Source organism: Arachis ipaensis, chromosome B08 (assembly GCF_000816755.2).
Source record: "Arachis ipaensis cultivar K30076 chromosome B08, Araip1.1, whole genome shotgun sequence".
Classification (NCBI taxonomy): Eukaryota; Viridiplantae; Streptophyta; class Magnoliopsida; order Fabales; family Fabaceae; genus Arachis; species Arachis ipaensis.
This window is the reverse complement of record NC_029792.2, coordinates 119,086,902-119,089,668: the sequence shown is the minus strand read 5'-3', so window position 1 is coordinate 119,089,668 and position 2,767 is coordinate 119,086,902. Positions and strand designations below refer to the sequence as shown.

General features: G+C 45.6%; 2 protein-coding genes across 2 annotated transcripts; both read right to left on the bottom strand.

Moving 5' to 3' along the window:
* LOC107611537 lies at positions 235–963 on the bottom strand. Its single transcript, XM_016313452.1, has one exon. It carries the CDS (start codon positions 961–963, stop codon positions 235–237), a length of 729 nt encoding a protein of 242 aa, XP_016168938.1.
* LOC107611538 (probable splicing factor, arginine/serine-rich 5) lies at positions 963–1,424 on the bottom strand. The gene has a single exon (XM_016313453.1). The coding sequence runs from the start codon at positions 1,422–1,424 to the stop codon at positions 963–965; it is 462 nt and encodes a 153-aa protein (XP_016168939.1).

The window sequence follows — 2,767 nt, the reverse complement described above, 5'->3', positions numbered from 1 at the left end:
TTGCCCGGGTCTTGTCCTCCCCCTCATCGTCGCGATTCTGTCTCCTTGGCTCCCTAATGAGGTGGGAGAATTCGGCTAGTTTTCCATCCCTGATTGCTTGTTCCAGCGCGTCCTTCAGGTCGAAGCAGTCCTGTGTCTTGTGCCCGTAGCCTTTATGGTAATCACAGTAGAGGCTCTTGTTCCCCTCTGTTCGGTCCTTAAGAGGTTGGGGCTTCGACATGATTCCCTTCTCGGCTATTTGTTGGTAAACTTCCATGACCGGTGCGGTGAGGGAGTGTAATTAGTGAACTTCCCGACTCGAGGAAATGGCCTGGGTGTCTTGCTCGGACCGCCGTCTCTGGCGTGTTCCTTCTGTCTTTCTCCATTCCTGTGGTGCCGGGCTTGATTGTAAGAGGGCTGCCATTTGTTGGCAGCCACGACCTGGCTGACTTCTTCATCATTGATGTATTCCCTAGCTACACATTGGATCTCCTGCATTGTCCATACCAGCTTCGCGGTGAGGTGCTTTCTGAAGTCTTCGTTTAGGAGTCCGTTCGTCAGGTATAGGCTAGCAACCGAGTCAGTTAGCCCGTCGATCTCCAAGCACTCGTCGTTGAACCAGTCTAGATATTTTCTGGTCGGTTCGCCGGACTTCTGCGTGACTCCGAGCAGATTGATCGGGTGCTTTGCCTTTACTATTCTGGTAGTAAATTGGGCTAGGAAGGCGTGGCTAATATCTAAAAACCTGGCCACCGAGCCCTGCGGGAGGCTATTAAACCACCGTATTGCAGGTCCCGCAAGGGTGACCGGGAAAGCGTAGCACCTTACCTCATCCCCCACTCCCTCCAGGTTCATCCTGGCCTCGAAGGCCATAAGGTGCTCCTGTGGGTCTTGGGTTCTATTGTACTTCATGTCCGTTGGCTTGTCAAAGTGTTTTGGCAGCCAGACTTCGAGGATGGAACAATGAAATGGGGTCGCGCCCATTATGACGGGTCCGCGGGTTCTCCTTGCTCTTCCTTCGTCGTCTTCCCGTGACCGTCTTCCCGGTCACGATCTGCGGTGTGTCTTCTCCCGCGCCTGGCATAGATGATGGGGTCGCAGCGCCTCCTTGTGCGTCCTTCCTCCCTGGCGCTCTCGGGATCAGATCTTGGGCTAGCTGTTCGCCGGGAGTGGCTTCTCGGAGGGGAACGGGAGTTGCTTGATTCGGGAGTTTGTTGGTGATGTTCTCGGTCTGCCAGTCGGTGCTCTAGGTCCTGCATCCTGTGACGTAGTTCTTGCATTATTCTGGCGCTGTTGTCGCCAGTTCCCCTGAAGGGGCGTCTTTCAAGAGATCGTGAGGTTCTTCTTGGAGGGGACCTCGTGCGCTCCCGGGAAGAAGCCACGGAGGCTTCTCCTCTGCGCTCGGTCTCGCGGCCTATTTTTCGTGGGTCCAGTACAACGTCCATTCAGGCGTTCCCCACAGACGGCGTCAATGTTCGGTAGGTTGGGTATCGGACGGTTCGGATTCGTATCCTGGTTGATGAGGGGGGTCTCGCCTGGTCATGAGTCACTGGGTTGGAATAGACGACGTCCCGAGCACTTCGTGTGAGGAGGGGGGTGTCACCTGCAAAGACACTCCGACGCTCTAGTCAGTAAAGTGTGCAGGCGAAAAAGGGATGAATGGTATGTGACGTACCTTGGGGGAGGGGTAGGACCTTCCCCATATATACCGTGTCAGAGGTGGGCCCTGCAGGGGTAGGCCCACCTTCTTTGATGTTTCCTTCATATAGCTATAGCAAAATTGTCAGGGACGCACGTCCAGGTCGGCGACTGAGCGCCTCACTTCTGACCGTTCGGGTCTGATGGTGCTTGGGTCGGGCTGGCTCGCAAATGGTTTGGGCCAGGCTGTAACAGAAATTAAATAAAATTTTTTTGAATTCAAATAGAATATTTTAAACCTTAAGGACCAAAATAAGATTACGTCCAAATATAGAGGACCAATTTAGTACTTTATCCTAAAATGAAAAAGATTTATGAAGTTGTTTAGACTTGTGACTTTGTGAGTAGTAAAAGTTATATGTTAGTGGAGAAAAAACAAAGATACAAGTTTAGATATTAGTTTTTGAAGTGTGGGACTATTTCAGAATTGTTTTAGTTAAACATAACTTATAAGGTATCCAAGAAGTATAAATAATATTTATTTATTTATTTATTTTAAATTTTGACAAATCTCGCTTGTGAATTAGGCATTATCTATCGCTGTGCGTATATCAATCATCATTCATAAAATAATGACTTCAACTGTGGACTGGTTTGGTGTTCACATCATGTATGTAAAACCTATGGAGATTTGAAATTTTGAATGTATGACAATTATGTGAAAGAATAAACATTTTTAAAATGGGAACGTGTAATGTGAAATGTATTTAAACTTTGCTTAATATATATCTCTATCAAATATCATCGTAAGTTTCAAAAATATAATCGGATCATCTAGTTTTATAAATTCTAGATAGATATGAAATTATGTTGCCATCTTCACATGTCATATTCATTTATATATCCAGTTAAAACTTAAAAATAATAAAATAAAGTCAACACGCTCGGTTGACCTGTCAGAGAAAATAAATCAACGTTTTTACAAGTTGTAGGATATAGCTAGGAAGTGAATATTGTACAATGTACACCTAAATAATTGATCATCTTAATTACATTTGAAAGATTTAATTTATTTTACTTCTAATATAATAAGGTACACTTACAATAACATCTTATCAAAATAAAAATGATATTATGATAAATGGAATGA

Coding starts and splice junctions, on each gene's coding strand:
- LOC107611537 (XM_016313452.1), bottom strand. CDS start 963: ATGGGCGCGACCCCATTTCATTGTTCCATCCTCGAAGTCTGGCTGCCA.
- LOC107611538 (XM_016313453.1), bottom strand. CDS start 1,424: ATGGACGTTGTACTGGACCCACGAAAAATAGGCCGCGAGACCGAGCGC.